Source organism: Salmo salar, chromosome ssa05 (assembly GCF_905237065.1).
Source record: "Salmo salar chromosome ssa05, Ssal_v3.1, whole genome shotgun sequence".
In the NCBI taxonomy this organism is placed as follows: domain Eukaryota; kingdom Metazoa; phylum Chordata; class Actinopteri; order Salmoniformes; family Salmonidae; genus Salmo; species Salmo salar.
In genome coordinates, this window is record NC_059446.1 from 85270548 (window position 1) to 85292244 (window position 21697).

Here is a 21697-nt window from a genome sequence, read left to right on the forward strand (position 1 = left end):
GGGAGAATTGTATCTATCTAGCTAGCCACCAGAGAACAACAACAACGAGATGCAACATTTCAAGTTGTTTCTGGTAAAGACTTATGCTCTCAAAGCCATTTGATAGGAGACGCCAAATCCAAGCTGGCTTCACTTGATACCTGTTTTTTTACGCCAGGACCAATCAAAGTTGATCTCCCTCAGTTTAGCTCAACGCTGATTGGCTAATTTGTATACTTTTTTTGTCAAGGGAGGCCAAATGCTCGCTGGCTTCCCTTGTATTCAATGCCACTGGCTGCAAGAATGTCACACTCGTTTGGACCAGACAGTAGACATAGAGAGACAGAGGGTTGCTGTTTGCTCGCTCCTTTTCCTGTGAGATACATTCATTCAGCCTCTTGCCAATTGAAGGAAAATGATGATACACAAAGAGATGAGAAAAACAAAATGTTCATATTTTTGGGTGGGAGCCTGGTTTCCCTTGTCGTTTGTGAATACACTTCACTCTAACTTAAATATGAAATGAACTTTAAAAAGGATTAGACTAGTTTACTACAGTGTCTGTAAATAAATATTTATAATGGAAAGAAGTGGAGGGCGCTCAACCAACGTGAGTCGAGGTGCAATCAAAAAATCAATCATCATGAAAAGGTTCTGGTCAGTCACACCGACAGCGTCATTGTGCAAAATGTTCCGCAGCATCATCTGGATATGTGTGAAACAAAAGTTTAACATTCACCTTTCTGCTACCGTTTCTGCCAAGCCGTCTACACACACAGTTTGATGCATAAGTTTGATTAAGTTCTATAAATCCAACGTATGCACCACACAGAACGCACTGCAACTGCCTCTGTAACGCAATGCTGCAAGACAAATGCAGCGTTCCATTGGAAATGAATGTACTTCTGGTGTACCACAATGCAATGTCACCGTCGGTGTGACCGAGGCGTACTATGGTGAGCTAGCGTTGCGACTTTTCAATTTCAATAAGTAGACTGCCCATTTATTTGTCTCTGCCTGTAAATCGGCCTCCTGAGGTAGGCTATATGCTAAAGTAGCTGTTATCATTCTGCTTCAAGTTCAGTAGCCAGGTGCGTTTGTGGTCTCAATTAAATAGAGTAGGCTATAGCCCATGGGCCGAGAAGCACGGGGCAGTTATCTTTCCAAGGAAATGTACTTCCTAAATATGATTAGGCTATTGTCTAGAAATACATATTGGTCACCCATAGGCTATTTCTCAGTTTGAAACTCCCAAAGGGTAGGCTATAAAAATAGCTCAAGAGAAAGGGCAAGTCTCTCCAACTCTGCTGACTTCAAACTACATCTACCATATTGGCTGATATAGCCCAGTATTAAATACAGATAGCCTAATATAATGGACCCTGTGAGAATCTGGTAATTATACCTATTTCTTAAGTAATTTGCACATTTGATATTGTCTATAGGGCACAAAATTGCTGGGACCATGGCTGGCAAGAGAGCTATGTCACATACGCCTAAAATAACTTTGTGGGACTGCGGTTGGGTTTGGAACCAGTTCTTGCGGTAGAGCGTGGGAGTCGCACAGAACACCTGCGGGCGTGGTGCAGTATGAACACCTGCGGGCGTGGTGCAGTATGAACACCTGCGGGCGTGGTGCAGTATGAACACCTGCGGGCGTGGTGCAGTATGAACACCTGCGGGCGTGGTGCAGTATGAGCACCTGCGGGCGTGGTGCAGTATGAACACCTGCGGGCGTGGTGCAGTATGAACACCTGCGGGCGTGGTGCAGTATGAACACCTGCGGGCGTGGTGCAGTATGAACACCTGCAGGAGGTAGCGGGATGAAGAAATCAGTCCAGTGCAGACCTCTACCGTGGATAACTGACAATGATGTGATTATTTCAAGGTAATTCTATCTTCATGTCACTGAGACAGACAGACGGTCAGGGTATGAGGTGGCTGTTGAAATGAAGAAAGTACACGTGTTTATGGAGAGCCATTATGGCTAAACTTGGATCACAGATGACAACTTGAGGGCATATTATATTTGTACTGAGACTTTTACTTATGCCTTACTGTGCAGAGCAGGTACACATCGGTCAAGTACCTTGTAATGACTGTCATACTGAAGCTATAGTCAGCTTTCCAGTGAACAGGTCTAACACTTCCCAATACAAAACTCATTCAGAAACACTGTTCTTCTTCAGAAAAGTAAACCTATTATCACCTAGGCAGATATGTTGGCTTCCACAACAACTCATCGAACTGTTCAAACATTCTGTACACCAACTGTGTTCCCATACACGTCACTCATTCTGTACACCAACTGTGTTCCCATACACGTCAGTCATTCTGTACACCAACTGTGTTCCCATACACGTCAGTCATTCTGTACACCAACTGTGTTCCCATACACGTCAGTCATTCTGTACACCAACTGTGTTCCCATACACGTCAGTCATTCTGAGAAGTAGAATGCTGAGTACATGCAGTGCTAGATAGTTGGAGGATGCTGTTGGGTCGAGCCCTTACCGACATCCCCATCTGCTTCACAAATAGCTCCAGTAATTAAAGAGGAAGAGGCCTACTATGAGGAGGCTGAGTTTGAGCGTCGCGTGGAGGAAATGTGTTTCGGTTATAGTGACTTGGCATTTCCTGGTTGCTTGACAGAAGGAGAGAGAGACGGAGCGAGCAAGAGACAGACGGACAGACAGACACTAGTGCTGGTTAGGAGAGCGGGCTGGAGACAGACAGACACTAGTGCTGATTAGGAGCGATGTGCTACTTACTACTCTGAGGAGCTGAAGCACCCTGTGGGCCTGTCTGGACCTACTGTTCTGACTCTGGACTCCCTGATAACCTAGGACCCAGGAGGGCTCACTGAGACTGGGTTCCTCTGAACCCCTTCTCCCTGCCCTCCCAGACACATGCAATGAGACATGGACTGGCCCACAAATGACAGTCAACTGGTAGGCTAATATTATCATTTCATTCTAGATTGATTCCAGAAAATGTGAAGATATGAGCCAAATGTTCAGCCACTCACATTGATGCACTGCATCTTACTGTATATTGGATTTAACATCTGTTACGTTGCCGCTGCTGATTTTAAAAGACGTTTGCTGAAGTTACACATTTGCCAGTAGTAGTGATCTTTAAACGGGGGTTTCTGAAGTATGTTTTGGAGTTTGCCTTGCAGCCATATTGGTGCTGCTGCCAGCTGTTGACAATGTAGCTAACTTCCTCTATAGGGGCCTGTGGGCGTCTTTCAGGCTGCAAGCATCAACGAGGCATTAGTAAACTATGTAATGAGTCAGGTTGGCCCTTGTGGGAACTGTACACCCTCACTCCACACACCGCCTGATGTGTGGAAGAAAATAACACTCCTCGTTCTCACGTGAAGAAGGCTTTGCGTCTCTCAAACGTCAGGCTCTGTGTGAAGTCATGGGAAGGTCTCCTCTTCACTCCCTAGTAGAAAGCTGAGCTGATGTAGCATGTCTCTGTATGACTGTAATGGCACTAGCAAACTAGGTTTAAAGTGTCTCTGTCACAGTGCACCATCACTAGAAGTTCTTAGATGATTTGAACGGGAGACGTCAGTTGCACATCAATGAATGTTACCACTGAGCTCTATCTCTACGACTGATAACATCTGTTCCTAAGATAGATTGACATGTTGATAGGGTGAGGGAGGCTTATACTGAGCCAACCTGCAATAGTAGATAGTACTCAGTATCTCTGTGGTGCTAGTGTTATTTAGTGACATCAATAGTAGATAGTACTCAGTCTCTCTGTGGTGCTAGTGTTATTTAGTGACATCAATAGTAGATAGTACTCAGTCTCTCTGTGGTGCTCTAGTTGTTTAGTGACATCAATAGTAGATAGTACTCAGTCTCTCTGTGGTGCTAGTGTTATTTAGTGACATCAATAGTAGATAGTACTCAGTCTCTCTGTGGTGCTAGTGTTATTTAGTGACATCAATAGTAGATAGTACTCAGTCTCTCTGTGGTGCTAGTGTTATTTAGTGACATCAATAGTAGATAGTACTCAGTCTCTCTGTGGTGCTCTAGTTGTTTAGTGACATCAATAGTAGATAGTACTCAGTCTCTCTGTGGTGCTAGTGTTTTTTTAGTGACATCAATAGTAGATAGTACTCAGTCTCTCTGTGGTGCTAGTGTTTTTTTGTGACATCAATAGTAGATAGTACTCAGTCTCTCTGTGGTGCTAGTGTTGTTTAGTGACATCAATAGTAGATGGTACTCAGTCTCACTGTGGTGCTCTAGTTGTTTAGTGACATCAATAGTAGATGGTACTCAGTCTCTCTGTGGTGCTAGTGTTATTTAGTGACATCAATAGTAGATAGTACTCAGTCTCTCTGTGGTGCTCTAGTTGTTTAGTGACATCAATAGTAGATAGTACTCAGTCTCTCTGTGGTGCTCTAGTGTTGTTTAGTGACATCAATAGTAGATAGTACTCAGTCTCTCTGTGGTGCTAGTGTTGTTTAGTGACATCAATAGTAGATGGTACTCAGTCTCTCTGTGGTGCTAGTGTTGTTTAGTGACATCAATAGTAGATAGTACTCAGTCTCTCTGTGGTGCTAGTGTTGTTTAGTGACATCAATAGTAGATAGTACTCAGTCTCTCTGTGGTGCTAGTGTTGTTTAGTGACATCAATAGTAGATGGTACTCAGTCTCTCTGTGGTGCTAGTGTTGTTTAGTGACATCAATAGTAGATAGTACTCAGTCTCTCTGTGGTGCTAGTGTTGTTTAGTGACATCAATAGTAGATGGTACTCAGTCTCTCTGTGGTGCTCTAGTTGTTTAGTGACATCAATAGTAGATAGTACTCAGTCTTTCTGTGGTGCTAGTGTTGTTTAGTGACATCAATAGTAGATGGTCTGTGGTGAGTGATTAGTGACATCAATAGTAGATAGTACTCAGTCTCTCTGTGGTGCTAGTGTTGTTTAGTGACATCAATAGTAGATAGTACTCAGTCTCTCTGTGGTGCTAGTGGTTGTTTAGTGACATCAATAGTAGATAGTACTCAGTCTCACTGTGGTGCTCTAGTTATAAGTAGTTGTTTAGTGACATCAATAGTAGATAGTACTCAGTCTTCTCTGTGGTGCTCTAGTGTTGTTTAGTGACATCAATAGTAGATGTAGTGAGAGTACTCAGTCTCTCTGTGGTGCTCTAGTTGTTTAGTGACATCAATAGTAGATAGTACTCAGTCTCTCTGTGGTGCTAGTGTTTATGTTTAGTGACATCAATAGTAGATATTAGGTACTCAGTCTTTCTGTGGTGCTCTAGTTGTTTAGAGACATCAATAGTAGATAGTACTCAGTATCTCTGTGGTGCTAGTGTGTGTTTAGTGACATCAATAGTAGATAGTACTCAGTCTCTCTGTGGTGCTAGTGTTGTTTAGTGACATCAATAGTAGATGGTACTCAGTCTCTCTGTGGTGCTAGTGTTGTTTAGTGACATCAATAGTAGATAGTACTCAGTCTCTCTGTGGTGCTAGTGTTGTTTAGTGACATCAATAGTAGATGGTACTCAGTCTCTCTGTGGTGCTCTAGTTGTTTAGTGACATCAATAGTAGATGGTACTCAGTCTCTCTGTGGTGCTCTAGTTGTTTAGTGACATCAATAGTAGATGGTACTCAGTCTCTCTGTGGTGCTCTAGTTGTTTAGTGACATCAATAGTAGATAGTACTCAGTCTCTCTGTGGTGCTAGTGTTGTTTAGTGACATCAATAGTAGATGGTACTCAGTCTCTCTGGTTTAGTGACATCAATAGTAGATAGTACTCAGTCTCACTGTGGTGCTCTAGTTGTTTAGTGACATCAATAGTAGATAGTACTCAGTCTCTCTGTGGTGCTAGTGTTATTTAGTGACATCAATAGTAGATGTTTAGTGACATCAATAGTAGATAGTACTCAGTCTCTCTGTGGTGCTAGTGTTATTTAGTGACATCAATAGTAGATAGTACTCAGTCTCTCTGTGGTGCTAGTGTTGTTTAGTGACATCAATAGTAGATAGTACTCAGTCTCTCTGTGGTGCTAGTGTTATTTAGTGACATCAATAGTAGATGTTTAGTGACATCAATAGTAGATAGTACTCAGTCTCTCTGTGGTGCTAGTGTTGTTTAGTGACATCAATAGTAGATAGTACTCAGTCTCTCTGTGGTGCTAGTGTTATTTAGTGACATCAATAGTAGATAGTACTCAGTCTCTCTGTGGTGCTAGTGTTGTTTAGTGACATCAATAGTAGATAGTACTCAGTCTCTCTGTGGTGCTAGTGTTGTTTAGTGACATCAATAGTAGATAGTACTCAGTCTCTCTGTGGTGCTAGTGTTGTTTAGTGACATCAATAGTAGATAGTACTCAGTCTCTCTGTGGTGCTCTAGTTGTTTAGTGACATCAATAGTAGATAGTACTCAGTCTCACTGTGGTGCTCTAGTGTATGATTATGTTTAGTGACATCAATAGTAGATAGTACTCAGTCTCTCTGTGGTGCTAGTGTTGTTTAGTGACATCAATAGTAGATAGTACTCAGTCTCTCTGTGGTGCTAGTGTTGTTTAGTGACATCAATAGTAGATAGTACTCAGTCTCTCTGTGGTGCTATTGTTGTTTAGTGACATCAATAGTAGATAGTACTCAGTCTCTCTGTGGTGCTAGTGTTGTTTAGTGACATCAATAGTAGATAGTACTCAGTCTCTCTGTGGTGCTAGTGTTGTTTAGTGACATCAATAGTAGATAGTACTCAGTCTCTCTGTGGTGCTAGTGTTGTTTAGTGACATCAATAGTAGATGGTACTCAGTCTCTCTGTGGTGCTAGTGTTGTTTAGTGACATCAATAGTAGATAGTACTCAGTCTCTCTGTGGTGCTCTAGTTGTTTAGTGACATCAATAGTAGATAGTACTCAGTATCTCTGTGGTGCTCTAGTTGTTTAGTGACATCAATAGTAGATGGTACTCAGTCTCTCTGTGGTGCTAGTGTTGTTTAGTGACATCAATAGTAGATAGTACTCAGTCTCTCTGTGGTGCTAGTGTTGTTTAGTGACATCAATAGTAGATAGTACTCAGTCTCTCTGTGGTGCTAGTGTTGTTTAGTGACATCAATAGTAGCCTGGGTTCCAGTCTGTTTCTGCTCTCTTGCCAACTCCTTGGCTTGACAATGACAGCAATGGAGTAGGAAAGAGCACAAACATATCTGGAACCAGGCTAGAAGAGGCTATGTGAGAGATGGGAACAGATCTGGAACCAGGCTAGAAGAGGCTATGTGAGAGATGGAAACAGATCTGGGACCAGGCTAGACGAGGCTATGTGAGAGATGGAAACAGATCTGGGACCAGGCTAGACGAGGCTATGTGAGAGATGGGAAACAGATCTGGGACCAGGCTAGACGAGGCTATGTGAGAGATGGAAACAGATCTGGGACCAGGCTAGATGAGGCTATGTGAGAGATGGGAACAGATCTGGGACCAGGCTAGACGAGGCTATGTGAGAGATGGAAACAGATCTGGGACCAGGCTAGATGAGGCTATGTGAGAGATGGGAACAGATCTGGGACCAGGCTAGACGAGGCTATGTGAGAGATGGAAACAGATCTGGGACAAGGCTAGACGAGGCTATGTGAGAGATGGAAACAGATCTGGGACCAGGCTAGACGAGGCTATGTGAGAGATGGAAACAGATCTGGGACCAGGCTAGACGAGGCTATGTGAGAGATGGGAACAGATCTGGGACCAGGCTAGACGAGGCTATGTGAGAGATGGAAACAGATCTGGGACCAGGCTAGATGAGGCTATGTGAGAGATGGGAACAGATCTGGGACCAGGCTAGATGAGGCTATGTGAGAGATGGGAAACAGATCTGGGACCAGGCTAGACGAGGCTATGTGAGAGATGGAAACAGATCTGGGACCAGGCTAGATGAGGCTATGTGAGAGATGGGAACAGATCTGGGACCAGGCTAGACGAGGCTATGTGAGAGATGGAAACAGATCTGGGACCAGGCTAGAGAACCTAAGTAGAGATGTGAATAAAGATGCTGTGACATAGAACCGACAGTAGAACTCTATAAGTGTCCTGTGTATAGAACTAAGTAGAACTGATAAATGTCCCTGTGTTATAGAACCTACAGTAGAACTCTGTGGCAGATAAATGTCCCTGTGTTATAGAACCTACAGTAGAACTCTGTATAAATGTCCCTGTGTTATAGAACCTACAGTAGAACTCTGTATAAATGTCCCTGTGTTATAGAACCTACAGTAGAACTCTGTATAAATGTCCCTGTGTTATAGAACCTACAGTAGAACTCTGTATAAATGTCCCTGTGTTATAGAACCTACAGTAGAACTCTGTCAAAATGTCCCTGTGTTATAGAACCTACAGTAGAACTCTGTATAAATGTCCCTGTGTTATAGAACCTACAGTAGAACTCTGTCAAAATGTCCCTGTGTTATAGAACCTACAGTAGAACTCTGTATAAATGTCCCTGTGTTATAGAACCTACAGTAGAACTCTGTATAAATGTCCCTGTGTTATAGAACCTACAGTAGAACTCTGTATAAATGTCCCTGTGTTATAGAGCCTACAGTAGAACTCTGTATAAATGTCCCTGTGTTATAGAGCCTACAGTAGAACTCTGTCAAAATGTCCCTGTGTTATAGAACCTACAGTAGAACTCTGTATAAATGTCCCTGTGTTATAGAGCCTACAGTAGAACTCTGTATAAATGTCCCTGTGTTATAGAACCTACAGTAGAACTCTGTATAAATGTCCCTGTGTTATAGAGCCTACAGTAGAACTCTGTCAAAATGTCCCTGTGTTATAGAACCTACAGTAGAACTCTGTATAAATGTCCCTGTGTTATAGAACCTACAGTAGAACTCTGTATAAATGTCCCTGTGTTATAGAACCTACAGTAGAACTCTGTATAAATGTCCCTGTGCTATAGAACCTACAGTAGAACTCTGTATAAATGTCCCTGTGCTATAGAACCTACAGTAGAACTCTGTATAAATGTCCCTGTGCGATAGTTCAAGGCCTGTCACTCTGTCCCTTTCCATTTAAAGCACAGTATTTAATAGAGTTAAGGATGGACAAGTCGATTGATGATGAAAGAAAGTCACATTCTTTGAGCATAAGTCATGTACATGACTTAACCCATGTTTTATTTATTTGACCTATAAAGAAATGCATACTGTAGCCTGGTACTTTCGTGGTCGTGTTTTCAGCCATAGGCCTACTATTTAGAAAAAAGGCTTGAATGCATTATCTCATATGCTCCTGAATGTGCCATCACTTTCGTAAGGTTGCTGTAACTTCCTGTTGTAAAACAAGAGACGTCAGCCGCCTCAGGTTGTTGTTTAGAGTTTGAGCGCAACACACTGCATAAGGACAACCTGTTAGCACTGTGGTCAGAAAACAACAACCACAGGGCACAGTCCTTTTAACGCAATGTTAACGTGTACTGGTCCACGTGCACTGTACTTTTTCCATATTGTGTTTACTAGTTCTGCACGTGTGACTTCAGAATCAGAAAATGTTATTGCCATGCAACAAATGTTGCCAGGGATTTCCCTTGGTGTTGTACAGAGAAGCATCAATCCAGATCAGACTTGTGCCAGTATGACTGGAGACTCATCCTCTGTCTCTCTTCCCCTCCTCCCCTCCTGCAGAAAGATGAGGGCTGCCTGCAGCAGTGGCTGGAAGCGTTTGTGGCTTCCTTTGAGAAGCTTGTTGATGTGCAGTCACTGGATCCTCGCAGGTGAGTTGACTGATTGGCTCAAATGTATTTCCTACGTCCCAAATTGCAATCTATTCCCTATACTACTTTTGACCAGATTCTAGATCTGTAACAAGGGGAAAGTTCAGGGCACTGGTCGCAGGGTGTGCGACAAGCTGGCTGATACCTTGTCATCTTAAAGGCTTAAAAGTGGACCTGACCAATGAAATAGTTGTAAAAGTACTTCATTTTAAATAAACTGCAGACTTGGAAAGTAAATTCACATGGCTGGGGGCTAAAACAAATGTCTCTTCCACACAGTCAGGAAACGCCTTCAGGAAAACACAGGCCCTGATTACACATCGCAGGCACCCGTGCCAATTAGCCACACCCACCAATTAGGCAACATAATGAGCAACACTAAAACAACAGGACATGTTAGGAGATGAGCAACACTAAAACAACAGGACATGTTAGGAGATGAGCAACACTAAAACAACAGGACATGTTAGGAGATTAGCAACACTAAAACAACAGGACATGTTAGGAGATGAGCAACACTAAAACAACAGGACATGTTAGGAGATTAGCAACACTAAAACAACAGGACATGTTAGGAGATGAGCAACACTAAAACAACAGGACATGTTAGGAGATGAGCAACACTAAAACAACAGGACATGTTAGGAGATGAGCAACACTAAAACAACAGGACATGTTAGGCGATGAACAACACTAAAACAACAGGACATGTTAGGAGATGAACAACACTAAAACAACAGGACATGTTAGGAGATGAGCAACACTAAAACAACAGGACATGTTAGGAGATGAACAACACTAAAACAACAGGACATGTTAGGAGATGAGCAACACTAAAACAACAGGACATGTTAGGAGATGAGCAACACTAAAACAACAGGACATGTTAGGAGATTAGCAACACTAAAACAACAGGACATGTTAGGAGATGAGCAACACTAAAACAACAGGACATGTTAGGAGATGAGCAACACTAAAACAACAGGACATGTTAGGAGATGAGCATCACTAAAACAACAGGACATGTTAGGAGATTAGCAACACTAAAACAACAGGACATGTTAGGAGATGAGCAACACTAAAACAACAGGACATGTTAGGAGATGAGCAACACTAAAACAACAGGACATGTTAGGAGATGAGCAACACTAAAACAACAGGACATGTTAGGAGATGAGCAACACTAAAACAACAGGACATGTTAGGAGATGAGCAACACTAAAACAACAGGACATGTTAGGAGATGAGCAACACTAAAACAACAGGACATGTTAGGAGATGAGCAACACTAAAACAACAGGACATGTTAGGAGATGAACAACACTAAAACAACAGGACATGTTAGGAGATGAGCAACACTAAAACAACAGGACATGTTAGGAGATGAGCAACACTAAAACAACAGGACATGTTAGGAGATGAGCAACACTAAAACAACAGGACATGTTAGGAGATGAGCAACACTAAAACAACAGGACATGTTAGGAGATGAGCAACACTAAAACAACAGGACATGTTAGGAGATGAGCAACACTAAAACAACAGGACATGTTAGGAGATGAGCAACACTAAAACAACAGGACATGTTAGGAGATGAGCAACACTAAAACAACAGGACATGTTAGGAGATGAGCAACACTAAAACAACAGGACATGTTAGGAGATGAGCAACACTAAAACAACAGGACATGTTAGGAGATGAGCAACACTAAATCAACAGGACATGTTAGGAGATGAGCAACACTAAAACAACAGGACATGTTAGGAGATGAGCAACACTAAAACAACAGGACATGTTAGGAGATGAGCAACACTAAAACAACAGGACATGTTAGGAGATGAGCAACACTAAAACAACAGGACATGTTAGGAGATGAGCAACACTAAAACAACAGGACATGTTAGGAGATGAGCAACACTAAAACAACAGGACATGTTAGGAGATGAGCAACACTAAATCAACAGGACATGTTAGGAGATGAGCAACACTAAATCAACAGGACATGTTAGGAGATGAGCAACACTAAATCAACAGGACATGTTAGGAGATGAGCAACACTAAAACAACAGGACATGTTAGGAGATGAGCAACACTAAAACAACAGGACATGTTAGGAGATGAGCAACACTAAAACAACAGGACATGTTAGGAGATGAGCAACACTAAAACAACAGGACATGTTAGGAGATGAGCAACACTAAAACAACAGGACATGTTAGGAGATGAGCAACACTAAAACAACAGGACATGTTAGGAGATGAGCAACACTAAAACAACAGGACATGTTAGGAGATGAGCAACACTAAAACAACAGGACATGTTAGGAGATGAGCAACACTAAAACAACAGGACATGTTAGGAGATGAGCAACACTAAAACAACAGGACATGTTAGGAGATGAGCAACACTAAAACAACAGGACATGTTAGGAGATGAGCAACACTAAAACAACAGGACATGTTAGGAGATGAGCAACACTAAAACAACAGGACATGTTAGGAGATGAGCAACACTAAAACAACAGGACATGTTAGGAGATGAGCAACACTAAAACAACAGGACATGTTAGGAGATGAGCAACACTAAAACAACAGGACATGTTAGGAGATGAGCAACACTAAAACAACAGGACATGTTAGGAGATGAGCAACACTAAAACAACAGGACATGTTAGGAGATGAGCAACACTAAAACAACAGGACATGTTAGGAGATGAGCAACACTAAAACAACAGGACATGTTAGGAGATGAGCAACACTAAAACAACAGGACATGTTAGGAGATGAGCAACACTAAAACAACAGGACATGTTAGGAGATGAACAACACTAAAACAACAGGACATGTTAGGAGATGAGCAACACTAAAACAACAGGACATGTTAGGAGATGAGCAACACTAAAACAACAGGACATGTTAGGAGATGAGCAACACTAAAACAACAGGACATGTTAGGAGATGAGCAACACTAAAACAACAGGACATGTTAGGAGATGAACAACACTAAAACAACAGGACATGTTAGGAGATGAGCAACACTAAAACAACAGGACATGTTAGGAGATGAGCAACACTAAAACAACAGGACATGTTAGGAGATGAGCAACACTAAAACAACAGGACATGTTAGGAGATGAGCAACACTAAAACAACAGGACATGTTAGGAGATGAGCAACACTAAAACAACAGGACATGTTAGGAGATGAGCAACACTAAAACAACAGGACATGTTAGGAGATGAGCAACACTAAAACAACAGGACATGTTAGGAGATGAGCAACACTAAAACAACAGGACATGTTAGGAGATGAGCAACACTAAAACAACAGGACATGTTAGGAGATGAGCAACACTAAAACAACAGGACATGTTAGGAGATGAGCAACACTAAAACAACAGGACATGTTAGGAGATGAGCAACACTAAAACAACAGGACATGTTAGGAGATGAACAACACTAAAACAACAGGACATGTTAGGAGATGAGCAACACTAAAACAACAGGACATGTTAGGAGATGAGCAACACTAAAACAACAGGACATGTTAGGAGATGAGCAACACTAAAACAACAGGACATGTTAGGAGATGAGCAACACTAAAACAACAGGACATGTTAGGAGATGAGCAACACTAAAACAACAGGACATGTTAGGAGATGAGCAACACTAAAACAACAGGACATGTTAGGAGATGAGCAACACTAAAACAACAGGACATGTTAGGAGATGAACAACACTAAAACAACAGGACATGTTAGGAGATGAACAACACTAAAACAACAGGACATGTTAGGAGATGAACAACACTAAAACAACAGGACATGTTAGGAGATGAACAACACTAAAACAACAGGACATGTTAGGAGATGAACAACACTAAAACAACAGGACATGTTAGGAGATGAGCAACACTAAAACAACAGGACATGTTAGGAGATGAACAACACTAAAACAACAGGACATGTTAGGAGATGAACAACACTAAAACAACAGGACATGTTAGGAGATGAGCAACACTAAAACAACAGGACATGTTAGGAGATGAACAACACTAAAACAACAGGACATGTTAGGAGATGAGCAACACTAAAACAACAGGACATGTTAGGAGTTGATAGAAAGTACAGGTTGTCTATGAAATGGATGAGCTGAAATAGAAAATAAATAACATTACTTCACAGTCATCTACAGTTTCAAAATGTCAATAAAATATACATTTTGTCCATAGTGATGGGATGTCTTTCACAGATGGGATAACCTCATTGACATTTTGAAAGTAACATTGAAAGTGACATTGTTGTATGCTCGTCACATTATAGGAGCATTATTAGTGTGCAGGCAGGTTCTTTCTTTAATTCATCAATATGTTACCAAATCCCTGCTGAGGGAGAGATACTGTAGGCTACAGGTGGTTTGTGTCAGACTGAGTTGGATGAACTCTGACCTTATTACCAATCCAGAGGTGTAATTTTGACATGTTTATAGAGTACATAAGTAGTAAAACAGCACCATCCTCTATCTCATCTCTTCCTCTTCCCCTTCCCTTTCCCCTCCCTCTTTCCTCTCCCCTATCCTCCCCTTCCTCCCTCTCTCTTCCTCTTCCCTCTCCCCTTCCCTTCCCTCTTCTCCCCTTCCTCTTCCCTCTCCCTCTTCCCTCTCCCTCTTCTCCCCTTCCCTCTCCCTCTTCTCCCCTTCCCCTTCCCTCTCCCCTTCCCTCTCCCTCTTCTCCCCTTCCTCTTCCCTCTCCTCCTCTCCCTCTTCTCCCCTTCCTCTTCCCTCTTCTCCTTCTCTTCCCTCTTCTCCCCTTCCTCTTCCCTCTTCTCCCCTTTCCCTCTTCTCCTTCCCCTCCTCTTCCCTCTCCTCCCCCTCTCCCTCTTCCCTCTCCCTCTTCTCCCCTTCCTCTTCCCTCTTCTCCCCTTCCTCTTCCCTCTTCTCCCCCTCTCCCTCTTCCCTCTCCCTCTTCTCCCCTTCCTCTTCCCTCTTCTCCCCTTCCTCTTCCCCCCTCTCCTCCCCCTCTCCCTCTTCCCTCTCCCTCTTCTCCCCTTCCTCTTCCTCTTCCCTCTCCCTCTTCCCTCTCCCTCTTCTCCCCTTCCTCTTCCCTCTCCCTCTCCTCCCCCTCTCCCCTTCCTCTTCCCTCTCCTCCCCTCTCCCCTTCCTCTTCCCCTCCCTCCTCCTACATTCTCAGGCTGGAGGACTATATTGCGGAGGTTCCTCTCGTACCCAGGGACGTACTGGTGTTCTTCAGTGACCAGCTATCGCACAGTGCCATTCACCTCTCTGGGGCCGACAGTAACAACAGCACCCTGCACCTCTCTGGGGCCGACAGTAACAGCAGCACCCTGCACCTTTCTGGGGGCGACAGTAACAACAGCACCCTGCACCTCTCTGGGGGCGACAGTAACAACAGCACCCTGCACCTCTCTGGGGGCGACAGTAACAACAGCACCCTGCACCTCTCTGGGGGCGACAGTAACAACAGCACCCTGCACCTCTCTGGGGGCGACAGTAACAACAGCACCCTGCACCTCTCTGGGGCGACAGTAACAACAGCACCCTGCACCTCTCTGGGGGCGACAGTAACAACAGCACCCTGCACCTCTCTGGGGGCGACAGTAACAACAGCACCCTGCACCCCCTGCTGCTTATCAAGTTCTTCATTATCGTCTGCAGGTAGACCTTATATGTTCTATGACCCTCAGTTCACCCCTTTGTTGAATAACTCTGCCCATCCTTTCTACCCATGACTGATGCTAGATAACAAGAAAAAATAAACTAGAAGCTGATGCTAGATAACAAGAACAAATAAACTAGAAGCTGATGCTAGATAACAAGAAAGAATAAACTAGAAGCTGATGCTAGATAACAAGAACAAATAAACTAGAAGCTGATGCTAGATAACAAGAAAGAATAAACTAGAAGCTGATGCTAGATAACAAGAAAGAATAAACCTAGAAGCTGATGCTAGATAACAAGAAAGAATAAACCTAGAAGCTGATGCTAGATAACAAGAAAGAATAAACCTAGAAGCTCATGCTAGATAACAAGAAAGAATAAACTAGAAGCTCATGCTAGATAACAAGAAAGAATAAACTAGAAGCTCATGCTAGATAACAAGAAAGAATAAACCTAGAAGCTCATGCTAGATAACAAGAAAGAATAAACCTAGAAGCTGATGCTAGATAACAAGAAAGAATAAACTAGAAGCTCATGCTAGATAACAAGAAAGAATAAACTAGAAGCTGATGCTAGATAACAGTGAGACCAGAGAAAGATTGGTGACAATTTAATGATCTGAGTCTCTCTGTTCTTCAGGAATATGGAAAACCTTGACCCAGAGAAGACACCAGGCTATGTCTTCGAGACCATTAAACTGTTAAACTTCTGCTTGACTCAGGTAAGACACAACCCGAGATGAACCTCATATACACACACACACACACACACACACACACACACACACACACACACACACTTAAGCTACACATTAGTAATTTTCAACAATGGAGGATCTGCAAACTATACTATATCACTCATTCATACTCTAGATTAATATAGTGTCTATTGAGCCAGAATGATAATATACTGTCTATTGAGCCAGAATGATAATATACTGTCTATTGAGCCAGAATGATAATATACTGTCTATTGAGCTGGAATGATAATATACTGTCTATTGAGCCAGAATGATAATATACTGTCTATTGAGCTGGAATGATAATATACTGTCTATTGAGCCAGAATGATAATATACTGTCTATTGAGCCAGAATGATAATATACTGTCTATTGAGCTGGAATGATAATATACTGTCTATTGAGCCAGAATGATAATATACTGTCTATTGAGCCAGAATGATAATATAGTGTCTATTGAGCCAGAATGATAATATAGTGTCTATTGAGCCAGAATGATAATATACTGTCTATTGAGCCAGAATGATAATATACTGTCTATTGAGCCAGAGAATGCAGTGGAGATGAGAAGAATACTATCCTATAAATCCACATGACATTTTTCCAGCTAAAAGATGCAGAACTGCTTTCATGAGAATAGAGGAGTGGGTGTGCGGCTGACCTGTGTATTGTGATGTGGAATGTGTCTATATTGTCAGTATTGTTTGTGAAGAGTGTCATAAATAGGAATGTGTATTTAGAAGGGAAGAGTGTCAGGAATGTTTATTTAGTAAAAGTGTGTAGCTGTGTAGCTGCTATTATTTGCTCTGAGATGTCTTTGTGTCTTAAAAGCCTTCTCAAGGTCAAGTAAATGTGTGTGTGTGTGTGTGTGTGTGTGTGTGTGTGTGTGGTGTGTGTGTGTGTGTGTGTGTGTGTGTGTGTGTGTGTGTGTGTGTGTGTGTGTGTGTGTGTGTGTGTGTGTGTGTGTGTGTGTGTGTGTGTGTGTGTGTGTGTGTGTGTGTGTGTGTTTCAGCTGAAGAAGCAGCCTGCGGATCAGTCGTCCCTCCAGACAGTGATCCAGACAGTGATTCAGTATGGCCTAATGCTGTTGGAGAGTCTCTTTGACCCTTATAATACATGGAGGAGACGCCTGGCAGGGTGGGTGTGTGTGTGTGTGCGTGCGCACCCTACCCATGTTTTGAAGCTGGGTGGAGACTGCCTGTTGGACTGTGTGTGTTTTGAAGCTGGGTGGAGACTGCCCGTTGGACTGTGTCTTTTGAAGCTGGGTGGAGACCACCCGTTAGACTGTGTGTGTTTTGAAGCTGAGTGGAGACTGCCTGTTGGACTGTGTGTGTCAGTATGTCTGTGTCTTTGTGTGTGGTGAAGGACCATGTCGAGGGCAGACTGTATGAACCCAACCCTTAGAAATGACGAGGCCTTATCTCTGCTTGTTCATCTGTAGTGGATGACGGTGTTGCTGCAACAGCTCTTATCTCTGTCTCCTTAAGGGTGCATCCTAAATGGCACCCTATTCCCTATATAGTGCACTACTTTGGACCAGAGCCCTGTGGGGCACTACATGGGGAATAGGATGCTATTTGGCACAGAGGCCAAGTCTGTAGGCCTGCTGTAAATGTGTGTGTGTGTGTATGTGTGTGTGTGTATGTGTGTGTGTTTTTAGGGAGGAGGTGAGCATGGCGGAGAGGAGCAAGTATAAGTTCTCCCCTCTTCCTTTACCAGAGGAGCTGCCTGCTCTATTCCATGGTGAGGCACCGCACACTCACTCACACGCTCACTCACACGCTCACTCACACACTCACTCACTCACTCACTCACTCACACACTCACTCACTCACTCACTCACTCCAGGCCTCCCTCCTACACCACAGTAACTTCTCTCTTACAGCCTATGGTCCCAATTGTACTACTCCTTCCTCAAAACAGCTTCCACTGAGTCCCACTGTAGACTTCATTCAGCACCCGTCTATTAATATATACCTCTGTGTATATATAACTACTTCTATTCATATATACCTCTGTATATATAACTACTTCTATTAATATATACCTCTGTGTATATATAACTACTTCTATTCATATATACCTCTGTATATATAACTACTTCTATTAATATATACCTCTGTGTATATATAACTACTTCTATTCATATATACCTCTGTATATATAACTACTTCTATTAATATATACCTCTGTGTATATATAACTACTTCTATTCATATATACCTCTGTGTATATATAACTACTTCTATTAATATTTACCTCTGTATATATAACTACTTCTATTAATATATACCTCTGTATATATAACTACTTCTATTAATATATAGCTCTGTATATATAACTACTTCTATTCATATATATCTCTGTATATATAACTACTTCTATTCATATATACCTCTGTGTATATATAACTACTTCTATTCATATATACCTCTGTGTATATATAACTACTTCTATTCATATATACCTCTGTGTGTATATATAACTAATTCTATTAATATATACCTCTGTGTATATATATAACTACTTCTATTAATATTTACCTCTGTGTATATATAACTACTTCTATTAATATTTACCTCTGTGTATATATAACTACTTCTATTAATATATAGCTCTGTATATATAACTACTTCTATTAATATTTACCTCTGTGTATATATAACTACTTCTATTCATATATACCTCTGTATATATAACTACTTCTATTAATATATACCTCTGTATATATAACTACTTCTATTAATATATACCTCTGTGTGTATATATAACTACTTCTATTAATATATACCTCTGTGTGTATATATAACTACTTCTATTAATATATACCTCTGTGTGTATATATAACTAATTCTATTAATATATACCTCTGTGTGTATATATAACTACTTCTATTAATATTTACCTCTGTGTATATATAACTACTTCTATTAATATATAGCTCTGTATATATAACTACTTCTATTAATATATAGCTCTGTATATATAACTACTTCTATTAATATATACCTCTGTATATATAACTACTCAGACTACCTTTATACTAGCCTGTTCTCCTGTTCCAGTAATATACAGCTTTCCATTAGGCTGCTCAAAATGTACTTTTCTCCCTTTTGGAGAAACACAGTGGGCAAGAGTCCGGTCGATATGTTCTGTCTTGATCTAAAGTTAATTATGTTATTTTCTAATTAGCAGTGTTCTCTCACTGGGATCTTAGTTTATTAAACACTTCTATTGCTAGTGTCCTTTGATTAGCACAATGCTAATCTCTAAACCATGTTGGAAACCTGTCTGGACAAGTTGAGTCTGTAGATTACAGAAAGCTCAACATGACTGTTAACACCATGCTATTGAGAGAGGGAAGTGGTTGAGCTGCATCCCAGCTGGCACCGTATTCCCTATATAGTGCATTGCTTTTGACCAGAGCCCAGTGGGCTCAGCCTCTGGTGTGTATAATACTGCTAGCTGATGTTGGACCTATTACTAAGACTTATGTGATCTCTATTGTCTTGATACATAACCTTGCCTAACGAGGGCTCAACCCACATCCTGCTATTTCTCAATGCTGTCCCAGTGTGCCTTGGATTTCCACATCTCTTTATGACATCACAGTATACTGGCTGTGCATACTGTCTTGTACAATGTATTGCCATTAGCCTGGTCCCAGATCTGTTTTCTCCTTCTGTAGCCTGATTCCAGATCTGTTGTCTCCTTCTGTAGCCTGGTCCCAGATCTGTTTTCTCCTTCTGTAGCCTGATTCCAGATCTATTGTCTCCTTCTGTAGCCTGGTCCCAGATCTGTTTTCTCCTTCTGTAGCCTGGTCCCAGATCTGTTTTCTCCTTCTGTAGCCTGGTTCCAGATCTGTTGTCTCCTTCTGTAGCCTGGTCCCAGATCTGTTGTCTCCTTCTGTAGCCTGGTTCCAGATCTATTGTCTCCTTCTGTAGCCTGGTTCCAGATCTGTTGTCTCCTTCTGTAGCCTGGTCCCAGATCTGTTGTCTCCTTCTGTAGCCTGGTTCCAGATCTGTTGTCTCCTTCTATAGCCTGGTCCCAGATCTGTTGTCTCCTTCTGTAGCCTGGTCCCAGATCTGTTGTCTCCTTCTGTAGCCTGTCACTTTCTGTAGCCTGGTCCCAGGTCTGTTGTCTCCTTCTGTAGCCTGGTTCCAGATCTATTGTCTCCTTCTGTAGCCTGGTCCCAGGTCTGTTGTCTCCTTCCGTAGCCTTGTCCCAGGTCTGTTGTCTCCTTCCGTAGCCTTGTCCCAGGTCTGTTGTCTGTTGTCTTCTTCCGTAGCCTGGTCCCAGGTCTGTTGTCTCCTTCCGTAGCCTTGTCCCAGGTCTGTTGTCTCCTTCCGTAGCCTTGTCCCAGGTCTGTTGTCTGTTGTCTCCTTCTGTAGCCTGGTCCCAGGTCTGTTGTCTCCTTCTGTAGCCTGGTCCCAGGTCTGTTGTCTCCTTCTGTAGCCTGGTCCCAGGTCTGTTGTCTCCTTCTGTAGCCTGGTCCCAGATCTGGTGTCTCCTTCTGTAGCCTGGTCCCAGATCTGGTGTCTCCTTCTATCACCTGGTCCCAGATCTGTAAGTGCTCTTGTCAACTCCATTGCTCATTGTCAAGCCAGACCTTTTGGTATGACAGTGAGCGACAAGGAGTTGGCATGATGGTACAGACTGACGCTCAGGATATGTTGCCATGTCATCAAAACACCAACCATCAATATGTGGTTCACAGACAGCCTGTCAAAACAACAACCATTAATGTGTCGTTGGTTCACAGACAGCCTGCAGGACAGCCGGCAGATCCCAGAGGTCCTCACTCTCCGATTGGTCCATCTCCAAGGGGCGGTCATAAGTGGCAGCAAGGTAAAGCACTCCTACTGTACCTCTCTTCAGAATTGTGTGTGTGTGTGTGTGTGTGTGTGTGTGTGTGTGTGTGTGTGTGTGTGTGTGTGTGTGTGTGTGTGTGTGTGTGTGTGTGTGTGTGTGTGTGTGTGTGTGTGTGTGTGTGTGTGTGTGTGTGTGTGTGTGTGTGTGTGTGTTAACTCGTATGTACTGTATCTATGCATTCCAGAAGAATGGCCTGCTCTCCATCACCCTGCAGTCTGTGGAGGACCTTCTTTCTGTACTCCGAGCCTGGTGCCTCCGGACCTCCTCTAACCCCAAGGACCCCACGCTGCTACGGCTGACCCTGCAGTGCCTGACTGCAATGGTGCATATCCTCCACTCCAGTAGTCCTGCAGAGCGCCGGCTGGAGATCAGGACCGTGTTGGATGGCTACTTCCAGGTAGTAGCAACAGCAGTAGGAGAAGTAGTGGCAGCAGTAGGAGAAGTAGTAGCAGCAGTAGGAGAAGTAGTAGCAGGAGAAGTAGTAGCAGCAGTAGGAGAAGTAGTAGCAGCAGTAGGAGAAGTAGTAGCAGCAGTAGGAGAAGTAGTAGCAGCAGTAGGAGAAGTAGTAGCAGCAGTAGGAGAAGTAGTAGCAGGAGAAGTAGTAGCAGCAGTAGGAGAAGTAGTAGCAGCAGTAGCAGCAGTAGTAGCAGCAGTAGGAGAAGTAGTAGGAGAAGTAGTAGCAG

General features: G+C 42.6%; 1 protein-coding gene across 1 annotated transcript in view; it reads left to right on the top strand.

The window, feature by feature from the left end:
• Window positions 1-21697, top strand: part of LOC106573032 (neurobeachin-like protein 2) — a 143692-nt gene that overhangs the window by 21956 nt on the left and 100039 nt on the right. Inside the window, 8 exon segments of the mRNA XM_045717767.1 lie at window positions 9639-9727; window positions 14915-15034; window positions 15352-15399; window positions 16042-16123; window positions 17155-17279; window positions 17803-17885; window positions 20905-20990; window positions 21199-21411. Of these exon segments, the coding sequence (XP_045573723.1) occupies window positions 9639-9727; window positions 14915-15034; window positions 15352-15399; window positions 16042-16123; window positions 17155-17279; window positions 17803-17885; window positions 20905-20990; window positions 21199-21411 (846 nt within the window).